The sequence below is a fragment of the Dipodomys spectabilis genome, unplaced genomic scaffold (assembly GCF_019054845.1).
Source record: "Dipodomys spectabilis isolate Male_0828 unplaced genomic scaffold, ASM1905484v1 ptg000024l, whole genome shotgun sequence".
Classification (NCBI taxonomy): domain Eukaryota; kingdom Metazoa; phylum Chordata; class Mammalia; order Rodentia; family Heteromyidae; genus Dipodomys; species Dipodomys spectabilis.
Window position 1 is genome coordinate 26,211,924 of NW_024870701.1, and position 18,077 is coordinate 26,230,000.

The following is an 18,077-nucleotide window of genomic DNA, read 5'->3' on the forward strand; positions in this document are numbered from 1 at the left end:
ATAAAAATATGGTAATATATCAAACCAGAGACTGAACGGAGACTGTGCTTGCTAAGCCCATGCTCTACCAATGAGCTACTCACTCCAGCCCTTATAAAGCTGTTTTTGGGGACTGGGAAGGTGGCTCAGTGGTAGAGCGCTTGCCTTGCATGCCTGAGGCCCTGGGTTCGATTCCTCAGTACCACATAAGCAAAAAGAAAAAAGCCAGAAGTGGCTCTTGGCTCAAGTGGTAGAGCCCTAGTCTTGAGCTGAAGAGCTGAGGGACAGTGCCGACCGAGGCTCACAGTTCAGGACCCACGACCAGACCCTAAAAATAAAAAAAGCTGTTTTTGGTTTTTGTTTTGTTTTGTTGGTCAGTTGTGACAGAGCCTGGGCACTGTCCCTGAGCTCTTCTGCTTAGGGTTAGCACTCTACCTCTTTGAGCCAGAACTCCACTTCCGGTTATTAAGTGCTTAACTAGAGACAAGCTCTTACAAGGCCTTTTCTCCCCAGGCCAGCTTCAAATCACAATCCTCAGACTTCAGTTAGGATTACAGGCCTGAGCCACCCAACAAATGCTCTTATGAAAGTTTTAACAGCCAGGCATCAGTGGTTCACATCTGTAATCCTAACTACTCAAGAGAATGAAATCTGAGGATCATGGTTCAAAGCCAGCCTAGGAATGAAAATACTTGACTGATCTCCAATTAACCACCAAAAAGCTAGAAGTGGAGCTGCGGCTCGGCTCAAGTGGTAAAACCCTAGCCTTGAGCAAACAAGCTCAGGGACAGCACCTAGGCTCTGAGTTTAAACGTCAGGACCCACACAAAACAAACAACAACAAGCCGGGCGCTGGTGACTCACGCCTGTAATCCTAGCTACTCAGGAGGCTGAGATCTGAGGATCGCGGTTCAAAGCCAGCCCGGGCAGGAGAGACCATGAGACTCCTATCTCCAATAAACCACCAGAAAAACTGGAAGTGGCACTGTAGCTCAAGTGGTAGAGCGCTTGCCTTGAGCTGAAGAGCTGAGGGACAGCGCCCAGGCCCAGAGTTCAAGCCCCACGACCGACAAAAAAAAAAAGAAACAAACAACAACAAAAACCTAAGGGTACTACTATAGCTCTGTAGTAGAGTTTGAAATTTGGTATTGATATTCCTCCAGCACTACTCTTTCTGCTAAGGATTGTTTTTGCTATTCAGGATCTTTTATTGTTCCATATGAATTTTTGGACTGCTTCTTCTATTTCATTGAAGAATGAGGTTGGGATATTGATAGGTATTGCACTGAATTTGTATATAGCCTTTGACAGTATTACCATTTTCACAATGTTAATCCTCCCAATCCAGGAGCATGGGATGTTTTTCCACTTCCTTAATTCTGCTTTAATTTCCTTTTTCAGGTCCTTTACCTCTTTAGTTAACTCCTAGGTATTTTATTTTTTGTGGAGCTATTACAAAAGAGGTTGCTTTCCTAATTTCAGCCATGTTCTTCTCATTATTGGTATACAAGAAAGCCATTGATTTCTGAGGGTTAATCTTATATCCTGCTAATTTGCCAAAGTTTTGGATTAGCTCAAGTAACTTGGGAGTGGAGTCCATGCGGTTCTTTAAGTACAAGATTATGTCATCTGCAAAGAGGGAGAGTTTTACTTCATCTTTCCCTATTTGGATCCCCTTTATGTTTGCATCTTGTCTTTTTGCTGTAGCTAGGTATTCTAATACTAACTTGAAGAAGAATGGAGAGAACGGACATCCTTGTATCATTCCTGAATTTTAAAGAGAGAGTTCTCTGAAGAAATAAAAATGGCCATTAGACACATGAAGAAATACTCATCATCTCTAGCCATAAAAGAAATGCAAATCAAGACAACATTGAGATTCCACCTCACTCCAGTTAGAATGGCTATAATCAAGAAATCTAATAACAACAGATGCTGGAGGGTATGTGACCAAAACGAAACCATACTGCATTGTTGGTCGGAGTGTAAACTTGTTCAACATATTTGGAAAGCAGTATGGAGGTCCCAAAACAGACTCCACATAGAGCTCCCCTATGACCCAGAATCCCACTTTTGGGCATTTACCCAAATGATCACAAAACAAGATCATACTAAAGCTACCAGCACAACTATGTTTATCGTATTATTCACCATAGCTAAGATATGGAACCAACCCAGATGTCCCTCAAATGGATCAAGAAAATATGATATATATATATATATATTTGTATAATATATATATATATACATAGTGAAATTCTATGCCTCCATCAGAAAGAACATGGCCCCATTTGTTAGGAAATGGAAAGACTTGGAAAAAATTATGCTAAGTGAAGCAAGCCAGGCCCAAAGAAACCTAGGTCTCATGGTTTCCCTTATTTGCAATAACTAGTACAAGTCTAGGACAAACAGAAAAGGTCAAAAGCTATGTACATATGACCATATAAGATGATGTTAAGTGAAATGAACCCAAGACAGGGACACAAGTGTTTTTTTCCTTGCTCGCTTGCTATTATTTTTAATGTACTTATAATGTACTATGCAATTCTTTGGCTTCTTTTGTATGTTCTTCCCTCACGGTATAATCCCTGTTTTCACTGTATCTGATTCCAGTGTCCTGAATCTTGTATATACATTTTTATAATTCGGGGAGGGGAAGGGATATAAAAAATGCTTACATAAGGCTACAGGTTGACCCATTGTAGCAGTGAGATGTACAAGACACTATGTTGAAAACGAATTTTACAATTTCGATGCGGGGGGGGGGGGGGGGAGGGAGGAGTTGGTGAGGTAGGGAGGGAAGGGATGGTAGGGGAAAAACAAAGGAGGAGGTAACAATGCTCAATAGGAAATGTACTCATCACCCTACATGTAACTGTAACCCTTCTGTACAGTATTTTTATAATAAAAATATATATGAACGAAAAAAACCTAAGGGTGTAGATTCCAGAAACACAAACATCTAGTACATGATTACATATTTTTTCAAAGAATACTATAAATGTAAAATATATTAAATTATTATTATAAAAATCTACAAAATTATTAAATGTTAAAATATAGCAACAAATCTTCAAGTAAAATAAATTTCAATACAATAAAGGTGTTTTCAGATGGCTTGGTAATATGTATCTGTAATCTCAGCCACTCAAGAGAGGCAGAAATCTGGAAGATTTGGTTTAAGGCCAAACAGGGCAAAAAAAAAATTAACAAGACTGAGTCCAAGAAATAGCTAAAGGGGAGTAGGACATGGCTGGGGATGTGGCTCAAGCAGAGAGAGCCTCTCTAGCAGGTCCTGAGTTCAAACCCTGATACCTAAAAAGAGGTTTGTTTTTTTTTTAAATTGATAAACTGATGATAATGTAAATATACTAATATTATAACAATTACAGAATCTGTGTTGGGTGTGTGAGAATACAGAGAACACAAGGTCCTGGGAACTAAAACAGATTGCTGAAACTTCACAGAAAGTTATAAATGTTATAAATGGTTTTTAAATAGTCATATACTGATAACACTTGAGTTCACAAGGGACCACATACATATGATGGCCCCATAAGATTATAATAAACTGACAAATTCCTATCATCTACAGATGGTATAGTTACTGTAACACAGTGCAACACATTACTTGGGTGTTTGTGGTCCTGTTGCTGAAAACCTACTATGCTGTCATTAATATCAAACTATAGTACAATCATGTACAGTACATACTATTTGATAATCAATGACAACAAATGATTGTTACTAGCTTATGTTTTTACCATACTTTTATTGTTAGTATGTACTCCTTCTACTTAATAAGTACTATTAAAATAAATTATATTATAACAATATTATACATAATAATATAATAATAATAAAATACAATAATATAATGAAATATTATATCATTTTTTTGCCAGTCCTGGGACTTGAACTCAGGGCCTGGGCACTGTTCCTGAGCTTCTTTTGCTCAAGGGTAGCACTTTACCACTTGAGCCACACCACTACTTCCAACTTTTTTTTTTTTTGTCAGTCGTGGGGCTTGAACTCTGGGCTTGGGCGCTGTCTCCTTGTGCTCTTCAGCTCAAGGCAAGCACTCTACCACTTGAGCCTCGGCACCACTTCAGTTTTCTAGCAGTTTATTGGAGATAAGAATCTCATAAACTTTCCTGCCTGGGCTGGCTTTGAACTGCGATCCTCAGATCACAGCCTCCTGAGTAGGTAGGATTACAGGTGTGAGCCACTGGTCCCCGCTCCACTTCCAACTTTTTCTGTTTATGTGGTACCAAGGAAGTGAACCCAGGGCTTCATAAATACTAGGCAAGCACTCTACCACGAAGCTACATTCCCAGCTCTATAGAATATTAAATTATTATACAATAATTTGTTGTATGACTGGCAACCACACCTCATATCTCCTGTATTTGCTGCATTTATTCAATGCATCAAGAGGTTGAACTAAGCAACTGATTTATACCATGTTAAAGTATACTCTGTGATGTTCTGTATCCCTGTTGTTAGCAGCACACAACTGTCTATGATGAGGTAGTCAACCTCACTCATAATGGAAACCACAAAGTGAATTCCATTTTTAATTTACAAAACTGAAAATAATTAGTTTTGGCTACTTTTATTTTTAGCTAGTATATAATTATTATATAGATTCATGAGAAGTGATATATTTTAACATATTAATGTATAATGATCAAATCAGAGTAATATATCTACAATCTCAAACAGCTAATGTTTCTTTATATTTCAAACATTCAAAATCTTCTATCTATTCTGTAATGTTCATTAGGATCACCTTACTATGTTATAGAACGCCAGAAAATAATCCTGCTGTAAATGAGTTTTTTATTATTTTTCCCTTCTCTACTCTCTACCACCCTTCCTAGCCTCTAGTAATCATTACTCTCTACTTCTATGAAAACAATTTAATTTAAACACAGCAAAAGAATATAGTAAGAGGAAGTGTACAAAGAGGCAGAGAGAAGAGGAAACTACTGAATATTAAATTATCAACTAGCTGAGGCTATGTGAGTTGTTTTCTAAATTCAGGCAATTCAATTTTTACATTAGAAATATTTCAAAACTAGACTATAAATTTTCAGGCATCTTTTTTTCAAGTGACAAATGGTAGATAAGACAAAATTTTACATGTGTGTGGTGGAGACTGAACCCAGAGCTTCCCACATATGAAGAACACACTATTCCACTGAGATATAACCTCAGCCTTTACTTCAAACTACAAAAAAAAAAAAAAACTGTGGCCTGGAGTCATGTTGCTAGTCAGAGATAAAACTGTAACTCCAACTTCTAGGTCCAGAATTTGTTCAACTTTTTCTGCTATGTAATATTTCAATCATATTAACAACAATCAGTTAAGTATCCATGAACAATCTCAGCACTTACCTTGTAAAGTCAACACTATGCTATTGAATATATTTTGATCAGATTTCATCAAAAAAGTAATATCAAATGCTTTACATATTTAAAATTTTTAACAGATTCCTCTGCCCAAGGTACCAGACATTGATTTTCTAACTAAAAAACTACTGTAAACTTCTAATTCATAATTATCATCTTGGTATATAAAAACTTATATTCTGTAATTCAACACCTATAATGCTGTAAACTGCTGATTCGTACAGAAAGCTGTACTAGCTTTGACCACCTCCCACCCTCTGTTAAGGCTGGATTTGTTTGATAATTTTGTGCAGGACTGGAGCAAGGCACTTCCCCAATATCCAAACAGGTTCATCATAGCCCTCTCAATACATTCACTCTTGTCTGGCAACTGAAGACTTCACAAAGAAACCATTCATGACCTTTCAGCTACCTACTTCACCATCAGCATCCAACTTTTTCACAATATAACATCTAAATACTATAGGTAGAATAAGTGTGTCATTTACTGTATTTTAGCAATTCTATTAATATATGGAATTTATTATGTGTGTGTGCGCGCTCAAACGTGCATACGCCAGTACTGGAATATGAATTCAGGACCTGGGTGCTGTCCCTTAACTTTCCCTCAAGGCCAGTGTTCTATCACTTGAGATACTTCCCTACTTCTGGCTTTTTGTTATTTACTTGGAGATAAGAGTCATATGGACTTTTCTGCCTAGGCTGGCTCCAAAGCAATCCTCAACTCTCTCAGTACACTGAGTAGCTAGGATTATAAGCATGAGCCACCAGTACCTGGCTAATACATGGAATTTTGTAAATAAGATTTTCAGCGGGGCACTGCTGGCTCATTCCTGTAATCCTAGCTACTCAGAAGGATGAGATCTAAAGATCGTGGTTCAGAGCCAGCCAGGGCAGCAAAGGCTGTGAGACTCTTATTTCCAATTAACCACCAGGAAATCAGAAGTGATGCTGTGACTCAAAGTGGCTGTGCTAGCCTTGAGCAAAACAGCTCAGAGACAATGCCCAGGCCCTGAGTTCAAGTTCCATGACCAAGAGAAAAAAAAATCAATTTCATCCTTCTCTGAAAATATCCAAAGTAGATTTAAAGAAAATGATGTTATCATGTTTTAATAAACGGAAACCCCTAAAATAACTGAATCTTTAGTCCTCTAACGTTCAAATCTTTGTGATATCAAAAGCCACAGCTTTTCAAGCCTTATCTTTTTTTTTACCAACTTCCTGTAATCAAACTAAAGGAATACTGTGATTATCTAAATACATATCCCCTCCTTAAGAGGTCCTTCCTGTTTCTTCTATAATCTAGCTACTGATAATCATTACTTGGATATAAAATACTCCCAGAGGTTCATGTGTTGAAGGCTTAGTCTCTAGTTGGTGGTGCAACTGAGAGGTGTTTGGATCATTCATTTATTATGAATCCATTGATGAGTTCATAACTTAATATGTTATTAGGAGATAGATCCTAGTTGGAGGAAGTAGATACATGGTGGTGTGCCTGCGAAAGGCATATCTAATCTCCAGCCCCTTTCTCTCTATGTCCTGGAAGCCATGAGATAAATAGCTTTGCTCTACTGTTCATGCCTTACCCTGATGATCTGCCTTGCCACAGGCCCACAAGATGAACTAAAACCTCTAAAAAGAAAAAAATAAAATAAACCTTTCTTTCATTAAGGTGATTTGTTTCAGATTATTTTGTCACAGACAGAATATGACAGACTCTTAATGGCAGTTATCAACTGTTCCTCTTGTAAGAAGTTATCTCTAATGTGTCATGTCTAAGATCTTCAAGAGTCATAGTTTTCCATATTCATGGCTTAGTAGTATGTATATAGTATATTCGTATCTTTGAGAATAAACCTAATTAAAAAGAAATTATACTACGAAGAAACAATCTGCAGGCAACAGAAATACAAAGCCAATGGTCCCTAAATGAAATATTCTTACTCAGTATGTATAATAGATTAATCTATCATTTCCTTATATGTGCTATAAGATGATTTGACTTCTAGTAGCTCCTTTCTATTGCAAATCTCAGTAGATCACTTGGTTGTTGTAATAAAATGTGCCACAACAAAGAGCCACAACACTTAAAATGGAAAAATGCCTTAGCACAAGAGTACATTTATGTATAGACTAGACTATGTACACTAAGAAACGGGGAAAATGCTTTTAACACAGTGAATAGACTGAAGCCCCACAAAGTTACTCAACCAAAATCTCTCTAGCTACCACCAAGTACCAGGCTAGTCCAAGTACAAGGTATTTGGGGGTGAACAAAACAAACAATGGCATAAGAAGCACATTAACTGTGCTGGATAAGTAGAGGTGCACCACTCAAACAGATACACAAGCCTCCCAAAGCACAGTATTGGCAATTGATTGCAAAAATCCAAATCTCATTTTTCTGGAGGTATTACTAATGGAAAAATTATAAATAGTCTTCTTAGATTAAATTACAGTTGAAAATGTGCAAATCTAGGCCAAGGTAAGAATAATTAAGCACTGGTCCTCAAAGAGTTCAGATTCTTAAATGATTGCAGAGGGGAAGGCTATAGGTCAGGTCTAGAGCCTAGAGAACAGGCCATTCTGAGCAGACCTCAGATGATCCAGTACTAAAGAGGAGGAGAGCATGTACTCAACAAGGACATCATCATATACAACTAACAGTGATAGCCAGGCTAGAAACAATAGCAACAAAAACAGATAATCTAGTACAACAGATAATCTACTACAGCAACTAGATTTCAACAGAAATCTAGTACAAGTCCTCAAAATAACCTTTTTACAATGAAACAAACTCACATGTAGCCCCTCAAATATAAATACAGTATGGACCCTTTACAACTGCTTCTGTTATTATGGTCCCATCTAGACTCAACCACTGAATTGATTCACACAGGTCTCATTTAATCCTCACAGTCTATGAGAACCAATAGTGTTACAAATTTTACATGGTGGGATTTCAACTCTGGCTCACCTAATATTTTTCTTTCTATTATATCTACAACACTATCTGGGGAGGAAATGCCTTTATTCTACTTTATTCTGCTTCCATTCTGTTCCTTGAAATCATAGAGAAGGTATAAAAAGAAATAAGCTGAGGCAAATATAAGTGAGCCTTTGGGAAGACTCATGTAAATTCTCATGGGAAAATCCAAAGACACTGAAAACTGTCAAAATACAACAAACCCATTCATGACTATTTTTATTTTAAATGCATAAATGCTAGCAGATAAAAAGGAAGAAAATATTTATGAAAAATGTCCAATTTTAATCTAATTTTGAAGATCACTATCTCTAAGGCCTAACATTTTATCAAGAAATCCAAAGTATCTGAGAAACAGCAGCCACTAACCACTTATGCAAATTTTACTACAAATGAACTCCACAAAAATCACTATATGTTCTTAAACATATATGCATTCTTAAAATTCACTCTGCTTCCAATTTTAATACAATGATTTAATAGTGTCTCATAAGAAACACTGAAGCCATTTTTAAGTACTCTCTGTAGCTACTAAAATTCGATTCCTTATGTTCACTTTCTAATTTAGCACAGGTACACCAATGGTAAGTGTGAAACATTTATAGTGAGACTGATGATGTTTCACATGTTGAGAACATTCCCATTTTAATGTATTAATTAAATTAAAAATCTTCCCTGTAATACTGCACTAGAGTTATAGTACATGAAACATTTGAGGGGTTGGTTTCACATGGAAACTGTAACCAAGACAAAACCTTCTTGTAGTTTGGAGTTCCAAGAACATTAAATCATACAAAATTGTTTCAGCAGCTGGTTAAAGCTGAGTATACATAATATAAGACATCTGGTTGTCTGTGCATTTTCAGTTCATTTAAAAAGTATAAACACATTAAAACACTGAAATGTTTGATATATTACAACACTGTCTTCTTACTTTTTAAGAGTATCTAAATGGCTGTTCCAATTCATTGTAGTCACAGCTTATTTACTATTTCCATCTCCCTTAAGTCCACCAAAACATTTTACAAAATGCTGGTATTTTTTCCTAAATGTTACTAAAACTGGCTTTTTTTTTTGAGGAGGGGACAAGATCTCACACGGCCCAGGTTTGTCTTCCCATCTCAGTCTCCTGAATGCTGGAATTATAAATGTGTTTGTGCCACAATGCCAGATTATAAGTGTAATTCAAAAAAATTAAATGAATAATACACCAGGTGCCAGTGGCTCATGCCTGTAATCCTAGCTACTCAAGAAGATGAGAACTGAGGATCAGGATTCTAAGCCAGCCAAGCAGAAAAGTCCATGAGGCTTTTATCTTCATTTAAACACCAAAAAGCTAGAAGTGGAGCTGTGTCTCAAGTGGTATAGCACTAGCCTTGAGGCCCTGAATTCAACCCCTATGGATAGTGTGAATGCATGCACACATGTGTGCGTGCACACACACATACACAAAGTATGCAAAGTATTTCACCTATTATAATAAGGACGAAAAACACTATATATGGGTCTTTTCTCTCACCTGAATATATGTAACAGAAAACTAAATTACAGTGGTTTTACCAAGGTAGGAATTTTTTTCAAGTAAAGGATCCTGAGCAGTTACAATAGCTTCATAGCATCATCAATATCCCACACTCCTAAGACACTATTCACAGTGGCATTCATATGTGTGGTTTCAAGATGGTCCAAGAACTATTTTCACATTCCAAGTAGAAAGAGGAAAGGGCAAGGAGCAAAGGACTTCAGGTGCTATGCTCTGTGAGTTGATGCCTGCCTACAATGTACTTCAGTGACACAAACTATGTCACATGGCCACGTGAAGTTATCAAAGAGTCTGAAAATAAAGCTGGACACACACTGCCATCCCAAGGAAAATCAGAATTCTATTGGAAAGGAAGAAGTAAAGGGATGTAAGGCATGAAATAGTTCTGTCTGTCATGAAACCTTAACTTTAGTGGGAAGTTGTCCCCCATCCCTTCCTTAACAGTTAATTCTCATTGTCTCAGCTCTGTCATCTGGGCTGCATATCACCACACCAAATCATGTCAGGAATTTGTGCTTCTCTTTCTAAAAAAATGTTAAAATTCTGGATTCATGTACAACAGAAGCCAGGAGCCCATTTTCTCAAAAATGTCTCTTTGCTTTTTGGGCCAGAGACAAATAGCCTATTTCCAACCATATCCTCATGTGTTTTATTTTAAAAATAACTCTTTGGCTGGGAATGTGACTTAGTGGTAGAATACCTGCCTGCCTTTAATGAGGCCTTGGGCTCGATTCCTCAGTATCACATAAATAAAAAAAGAAAGAAAGAACTCTTGAAAATATGCATTCTCACCTTAGCTGTTGAGAAGGCTGAAGCAGGAGGATTAAGTTTGAGGTCAGCCTAAGGGAACACAGCAAGGTCTCATCTCAAAAAACAAATTAGTTGGGCTGGGAAGGTGGCTCTGTGGTAGAGTGCTTGCTTTGCATGCATGAGGCCCTGGGTTCGATTCCTTAGCACCACATAAGCAAAAAGAAAAAAGCCGGAAGTGGCGCTGTGGCTCAAGTGGTAGAGCGCTAGCCTTGAGCTGAAATGCTGAGGGACAGCACCCAGGCCCAGAGTTCAGGCCCCACAACCGGACCCAAAAAAAAAAAAATTAAAAACAAATTAGTTGATTAAAATTAAACATGTATTCTCAGTAGTGGTGTGAAACTGGCTCACTAGAGATGAAAACCTTCACAGATTCTATAATGGTTTGGGGAAAGGGCCCAGAGACACAAACAGATAATTCAGTATGGAAGAAGACAAATGGTAAAAGAAATGCCTAACAAGGCTGCTCAGGAAGAATTTTTTTTAACTTGCTTTTCAAGTAACAAACTAGATGGACAGTTTGAATCACATAGAAACTGCACTGAGCGACACTGACAGAAACCCAGTTACAGTAGCATAAACAAATAAGTGTCTATTTTTGTTAAATGAGAAGTCCAGAGTGAGGAAAGGAGGGGAACCATTGTTGATTTTGGTTCAGCAATCCAATAACATCAAAACAGAATTTTCTGTGAGATTCGTGGCTTGTGGTACCAAGGTGAGTATGAAACTCTATGACTTTGTCCATGTTCTAGATGGAAGGAAAAAGAGTTGTCAAGAACAAAAGGATGGCCAGGTATGGTGATGTGTATTCTTGTAATCCCAGTGATGTAGGAGGTGGAAATAGGAGGTAAGCCAGCCCAGATAAAAGGATGTGACCCTATAAGACAAAGCAAAACAAAACCACAAAACTAAAAGTAAAAAAGAATTAACTATTATGACTCATGTGTACAACACATGAGATGAGACTCTAAGTTTAACCCTTGGCACTGTCAAAGGGGGGTGGGGAGAGTAAAAGAAAAAAGAACAATAAGAAGTCAGTTCCCAGTAACAAGCTTGCTGAGAAGTCTCATTGGAGAACCTCATCTTACATCTCAATAAGCAAACAACATCAGAGAAAGCTGGAAACAAATCTGTCCTCTCTAAAAAACAAGGCAAAAATAAAAACAAGCCAGAAAGAAAAGGAGAAACTCCAGTCTCCAAAAATCTGAAAGTTTTTTTGTGTTTTTTTTCTTTACTGCCAGTCCTAGAGCTTGAACTCAGCACCTGAATGCTATCCCCGAGCCTCTTTGTGCTCATCTGAGTCACAGTGCCACTTCCAGCTTTTTTTTTTTTTTTTTGGGTCCGGTCATGGGGCCTGAACTCTGGGCCTGGGCACTGTCCCTCAGCTCTTCAGCTCAAGGCTAGTGCTCTACCACTTGAGCCACAGTGCCACTTCCAGCTTTTTTCTTTTTGCTTATGTGGTGCTGTTAATTGAACCCAGGGCCTCAGGCATGCAAGGCAAGCGCTCTACCACTGAGCCACCTTCCCAGCCCCCACTTTCAGCTTTTTATAAGTAGTTTACTGGAGATAAGAGTCTCATAGATGATCCTACATGTATACTAATTATTACAAATGAGGGAAACCATGGAGCCTGTATTTCTTTCGGTCTGGCTTACTTCACTTAATATGATTTTTTTCCCAAGTCTTCCAATTTCCTTACAAATGGGGCAATGTTATTCTTTCTGATGGAAGCATAGAATTCCATTGTATATATATACCACATTTTCTTGATCCATTCATCTACTGAGGGGCATCTGGGTTGACTCCAAATCTTAACTATGGGAAATAATGCTGCAATGAGCATAGATGTGCTGGCAGCTTTAGTGTGGCCTTGTTTGTGACCATCTGGTTAAATGCCCAGGAGTGGGATTGCTGGGTCATAGGAGAGTTCTATGTTTAGTCTTTTGAGGAACCTCCATACTGCTTTCCAGAGTGGTTGAACAAGTTTACATTCCCCAAGACCACAATAGCCCAATACCTATTTACATATAACCATATAAAATGATACTAATAGAAATGAACTCCATAATATAGAAACAAGAGGTTGTTGTTGTTTAGTGTTGTTGTTTAGTGTTGTTTAGCTTTCAGTTATTTCTTTTGTCCTCCTTTTCCCAGTCTGGTTTATTCACTGTGGTCACAGTTTCTGATTTTAGTACTTTTTGGCGTATATATAAGTTTATCCCATATGGGAAAGAGGAGGATCACAGAAATGATGGGACAAAGATGACCCAATGCAACAACTAGACATTATGTTGGAAGTGAACTTTATAACTTGCGAGGAAGGGAGTCAGGGAGGAGGGAAAGTAGGAGAAAATGAAGGAGAAGGTAACACTTCAAAAAGAAATTACTCAGGTACTACCTTACTTATGTAACTGTAACCCCTCTGTACATCACCTTTACAAAAACAAACAAAAAAAAGCCTCACTGACGACTTCCCCGCCGAGACTGACTTGGAAATGCAATCCTTAGATCTCAGCCTCTGAGTAGCTAGGATTACCCATGTGAGCCAGTGGCACCAGACTCTGAAAGTTCTTTTTTTTTTTTTTTGGTCGGTCGTGGGGCTTGAACTCTGGGCCTGGGCGCTGTCCTTTAGCTCTTCAGCTCAGGGCGAGCGCTCTACCACTTGAGCTACAGCGCCACTTCCGGTTTTCTGGTGGTTTATTGGAGATAGGAGTCTCACGGTCTCTCCTGCCCGGGCTGGCTTTGAACCTCGATCCTCAGATCTCAGCCTCCTGAGTAGCTAGGATTACAGGCGTGAGCCACCAGCGCCTGGCTGAAAGTTCTTTTTACAAAAATCAATTTAATCCTCTGCCCATCATCTGCTTAATACTGCTAAAAAATCTTATTTTATTCCTTAATATAAATTATATAAAGCTTTTGTTTTGATCATAGACATAGATAGACAAAGAGATAAAAGAATTTCATAATGCAGAAATTAGATATGCAGAAATTAGATTTAAAAGACACTGGTATATGATAAATTATACAGGATTCTAGATACTCACACAGGATTCTAGATACTCACACAAAGTGAGACCAAAAGAGAATACTCCTAGGAGTGGCTCATGCCTGTAATCCTAGCTACTCAGGAAGCTGAGATCTAAGGATCATGGGTCAAATCCAGCCTGGGCAGGAAAAGTCTGTGAGACTGTTATTTCCAATTAACCACCATAAAACCGGAAGTGCCACTGTGGCTTAAAAGGTAGAGTGCTCACCTTGAGCTGAAGAGCTGATGGATAGCACCCAGGCCCAGAGTTCAAGACCCACAACAGGAGAGAGAGAGAGAGAGAGAAAGAGAGAGAGAGAGAAAGGGAGGGAGTAAGGGAGTAGGGGAAGGAGGGAGGGGGAGAAAGAGGGAAGGAAGGAAGGAAGGAAGGAAGGAAGGAAGGAAGGAAGGAAGGAAGGAAGGAAGGAAGGAAGGAAGGAAGGAAGGAAGGAAGGAAGGAAGGAAGGAAGGAAGGAAAATAAGCAATGTCTATGTGCCTCTTCATATTTACATAAATATCAAAACAAACTCGAGGATACGGAAACAAGAGATCTCTTTTCTTTTTAAATTCCTATTTTTTTTTTTTGGTCCAGTCATGGGGCCTCAACTCTGGGCCTGAGTGCTGTCCTTCAGCTCTTCAGCTCAAGGCTAGTGCTCTACCACTTGAGCCACAGAGCCACTTCCGGTTTTTTTCTTTTTTGCTTACATGGTGCTGAGGAAACAAACCCAGGGCCTCATGCATGCAAGGCAAGCACTCTATCACTGAGCCACCTTCCCAGCCCTAAATTTCTATTTTTTGATGATTGTCTTCTTCTCTTTATGTATGGTGCATTCAAGTATGTATCTTCAGGTGGGAGGGAGGGAGGCAGAAAGAGTGAAAAAGTACAGCTAGACACAGATGAAAGTGAACTACACAACTCATGGGTGGAGACAGGAGGGAGGGACTGAGAGAGAGTGAGGGAACAGAAGAACTGTACAAAAGGAAATTTACTCATTACCTAACTCATATAATTGTAAATTAATTTTAAAAAATAAGCAAAAAAAATTTCATGGAGTATAATCATTAAGATACAGATAAAAATATTATACCAAGACCCACACTCTTCAACATGATCAATTATCATCGTCATTATACAAAGATGATAAATTTTGGCTTAGCCAGAACTTACAAGAGTGGAATATCAGTAATTAATTGCACCAAACAACAGAGCAATTCTTCCAAAAGATCTTCTGAATCAGAACCTGGTAAGACACATAAAAAGTTTTTTAAACAATGTATACAATAGAATGAAATTGTTTAGAAGTTAGGTATTCATTCCTAATTAGAATAATTTTATTACCTATATTATGCATATTCAGCATCTAATGTGATTTACATCTAGTATAGGAATTATGAATACCATCTATTAATAATAGAACTTTTAAAACATTAAGATATTTTAAGGCTCCTGTAGGCCAACAGCTTTCTAATTTCTTATGCTTCAAGTTCTTTCAATTGAATTGTATAGTACAAACAAATATATAAAATAGATTTTACACAATCAAGTCGCTTTTGCTGGTTCACTTGAAACAAAGGTAGAGGAGCTCTACACTTCCTTGCCATAAACATCTGAGCTTTACCTCTGATTTTGTTGTTGAGCCACAAGGTACTTTTTATGAACCCATGGGGAGGGACCTGCATATTGCAGACTAAATCACTCCAAGAAGCTAACCACATATTTATAGCCAAAGATAAAATGACTTTCTCAAGTCATAGAATAACTAAATGGCAAGAACAGGATAAAAATTACAATTTTAACAGAAATATTCCTCTACCCAATCTGCTACGGTTATGAGACCTCAAATTTCCAAAGCCAACCAGTATCTTCTGAGATTTCTAGGCTTTGGACACTACTGACACATACTCCATGAAATTCTTTCCACAGTAACATTATTTTAACCAACTTTTTAAAAAGACTATTCCTCTGCAGTATCTGCTGTCTCAGAATTAACTTCTCTGGGTTCTTCCACTAGCTGCTTTCTTCTTCCTATTCTCTCTCTCTCTCAAAGATTTGAACTTATATAAGTGGTGACTATAGGTTAATGATTCTTAAGTCTACAGTTCTCTTCTTGGCTTCTATTGACTATCATGTATTTCTATTCAATTGCCTACTAGCTATCTCTAGATATATCACAAGTACCTAAAACATCACATGTTCAAAGCAAATTTACTCTCTTAACACTTCAGATTCACTCACCCTCCTTTTCTTTACCCACAATTTTTATCCTCTTTCTTCTTTATCTGCCTTTTTTTCAGTATATCCAATGGCAAAACCTACATTGCTCTCTCAATGATTCTTTAAAAGACGGACTGGGAAGGTGGCTCAGTGGTAGAGTGCTTGCCTTGCATGCATGAGGCCCTGGGTTTGATTCCTCAGCACCACATAAGCAAAAAGAAAAAAGCCGGAGGGCTGGGAAGGTGGCTCAGTGGTAGAGTGCTTGCCTTGCATGCTCGAGGCCCTGGGTTCGATTCCTCAGCACCACATAAGCAAAAAGAAAAAAGCCGGAAGTGGCGCTGTGGCTCAAGTGGTAGAGCGCTAGCCTTGAGCTGAAGAGCTGAGGGACAGCGCGCAAGCCCAGGGTTCAGGCCCCACGACCGGACCCAAAAAAAAAAAAGAAAAAAGCCGGAAGTGGCGCTGTGGCTCAAGTGGTAGAGCGCTAGCCTTGAGCTGAAGAGCTGAGGCCCAGAGTTCAGGCCCCACGACCGGACCCCCCCCAAAAAAAAGATCCTTTAAAACCAACTGACAGGGGCTGAGAAGGTGGCTCAGTGGTAGAGTGCTTGCCTTGCATGCATGAGGCCCTGGGTTCGATTCTTCAGCACCACATAAGCAAAAAAGAAAAAAGTCCGAAGTGGCGCTGTGGCTCAAGTGGTAGAGTGCTAGCCTTGAGCTGAAGAGCTGAGGGACAGCGCCCAGGCCCAGAGTTCAGGCCCCACAACCGGACCCAAAAAATAAATAAATAAATAAATAAAACCAACTGACAATCTCTGGGTCTTCTCAATTATACAGTCAGTCCACCTCTCTGATCTTGCCTCTATTCTTCACTCCTTCTGCCCAATCTCATCATCTTAGTTCAGTTTACTAACTCATTTCTGAACATCTTTACACTTTCCAAGTTAGGAACATTCATATCCCCAGTTTCACTCATCTTCAATTCAAATTCCACATCACTATGGAATGAAGATAACTAAGCTCTCTCCTTCATTCTCCTGATGTATACTTTTTGGTACCTTAATCTGTTGATAATATATTAGGAAAAAATTCTAAATTATAAAGTAAAGCAAGCCGGAATCTCTAGTTTATAGGTTCTGCATTCTCTTCTACTTCTACTATTCCTTCACAGTGTGTATCCTAAAGCTGTTGATTATATGTCATTTATACCCCCTGAACAATATTCCCTCTACCTAGGATATCCAATCATGAAAACTCTCCATCTGAATGAACCTTTTCAGTCTCTATCTCCTACATAACATTTGACTCCCTTTACCCTGAATACAAATAACCATATATAATGTATCTATATTTTGTGCTTAGCTTTCATTGCACATATTGATTATGGTATACTATCTATCTACATGCAGGCAATCTCCTATTGGACCCTGCACTTCTTGTGGGCAATGACTAATAGAATTTACTCATACATTTGGCCTACTATATAATCTATGGATATATCCATAGGTTCTACATTTCTGGATTCAACCAATGAGATTGAAAATATTTGAATGAAAAATTTATACCTACAGAGAAGATACACAGACCTTTTTTTTGTCTTTATTCCATCACTGATACAAAAAAAAAATTTGCATACCATTTTTATTATATTGCATTGTAAGTAATCTAAATATATTTAAAGTATACAGGAGTATAACATATGTACACACACACACACACACAAGGGACTTGAGCATCCATGGATTTTGGTTTCTGTAAAGAGAATAAAATCCCTCACAGATTCAGAGAGAAATACAATATATATTCAAGCCAGGTTCCAGTAGCTCACTCCTGTAATCCTAGCTACTCAGACCTGGAGCATCATGATTCAAAGCCAGCCTGGGCAGAAAAGTCTAGATTTCATTCCCAATTAACCAGCAAAATGCCAGAGTAGAGGCATTGCTGAAGTTGTAGAGTGCCAGCCATGAACAAGAAAGCTGAGTAAGAGTGAAAGACACTGAGTTCAACTCCTAGAACTGAGACACACAAAAAAGTGTGTGTGAGTGTGTATGTGTATGTGTGTGTTTACAAATACAGTTTGCGAACTAAATTCAGGGATATAAGAAGAGA

At 38.3% G+C, this 18,077-nt stretch overlaps 1 protein-coding gene across 2 annotated transcripts in view; it reads right to left on the reverse strand.

Annotated features, from left to right (window-relative positions):
* The window catches only part of Dym (dymeclin), a 322,312-nt gene that overhangs the window by 237,344 nt on the left and 66,891 nt on the right, over positions 1-18,077 (reverse strand). For both annotated transcript variants that reach the window (XM_042675227.1, XM_042675228.1), the window contains exon 6: positions 14,928-15,000. In XM_042675227.1, the coding sequence (XP_042531161.1) occupies positions 14,928-15,000 (73 nt within the window). The remainder of the gene's footprint in view (positions 1-14,927; positions 15,001-18,077) is intronic.